General features: G+C 59.9%; 1 protein-coding gene across 1 annotated transcript in view; it reads left to right on the forward strand.

Moving 5' to 3' along the window:
• Positions 1-870, forward strand: part of LOC121346542 (protocadherin gamma-B7-like) — a gene marked incomplete at its 3' end in the record, with an annotated part of 10,342 nt that extends 9,472 nt beyond the window's left edge. Inside the window, exon 6 of the mRNA XM_041424425.1 lies at positions 5-870. Coding sequence (XP_041280359.1) covers positions 5-870 — 866 coding nt within the window. The remainder of the gene's footprint in view (positions 1-4) is intronic.
• Between the last annotated feature and the right edge of the window lie 42 nt (positions 871-912).

A 912-nucleotide genomic window follows, 5' to 3' on the forward strand; every position in this document is an offset into this window, starting at 1 on the left:
GAAGACGGGACATTTAGTGACAGCTGCGAGGATCGACAGAGAGCAGCTGTGCCGGCTGGTGGAGAAATGCGTGCTGCGCTGTGAGCTGATAGTGGAGGGACAGATGCAGGTTTACGGAATCGAAGTGGAAATCACGGATATTAACGACAACGCACCCAGCTTTCGACAGGCAGAAAAAGAGCTCAGACTAAGCGAGACGACAGCGCCGGGGTCGCGGTTTCCCCTGGCCCAGGCTCACGATCCTGACTCGGGCCGGAATTCCCTGCAGAGCTACGAGCTGAGCGGCGACGAGCACTTCTCGCTGGCCGTGCAGACGGGCCCCGGCGGCGATCAGCGTCCCGAGCTGGTGCTGGCCAAGGCGCTGGACCGGGAGGAGGCGGCGTTTCACGAGCTGGTGCTGAGGGCGAGCGACGGCGGCGATCCGGCACGGACGGGCACGGCTCGGATCCGCGTGACGGTGCTGGACGCGAACGACAACGCGCCCGTGTTCAGCCAGGCGGAGTACACGGTGCGTGTGCCCGAGGACGTGCCCGTGGGCTCTGTCCTCGTCACCGTCACGGCCACGGACGCCGACGAGGGGCTAAACGGGCAGGTGAAATACAGTTTCCATAAAATTTCAGACCGTGCTTCAGAACTTTTTAATCTCCACTCTGAGACAGGAGAAATAACTGTAAAGGACGACTTGGATTTTGAGGAAATCTCCTCCCACGAACTTGAGGTTCAGGCACATGATGGAGGAGAGCTCTCTGATACTGCAAAGGTGGTGATCACAGTGACAGACGTCAATGACAACGAGCCCAAGATTTCGGTGAGGTCGGCTCTTAAACAGATCTTGGAGGACGCCCCTCCGGGAACTGTTGTCGCCCTTTTGTACGTGCAGGACCAGGACTCGGGGGCGAACGGCGAGGTGCG

The sequence above is a fragment of the Onychostruthus taczanowskii genome, unplaced genomic scaffold, assembly GCF_017590055.1.
Source record: "Onychostruthus taczanowskii isolate IOZ18803 unplaced genomic scaffold, ASM1759005v1 scaffold816, whole genome shotgun sequence".
NCBI lineage: Eukaryota > Metazoa > Chordata > Aves > Passeriformes > Passeridae > Onychostruthus > Onychostruthus taczanowskii.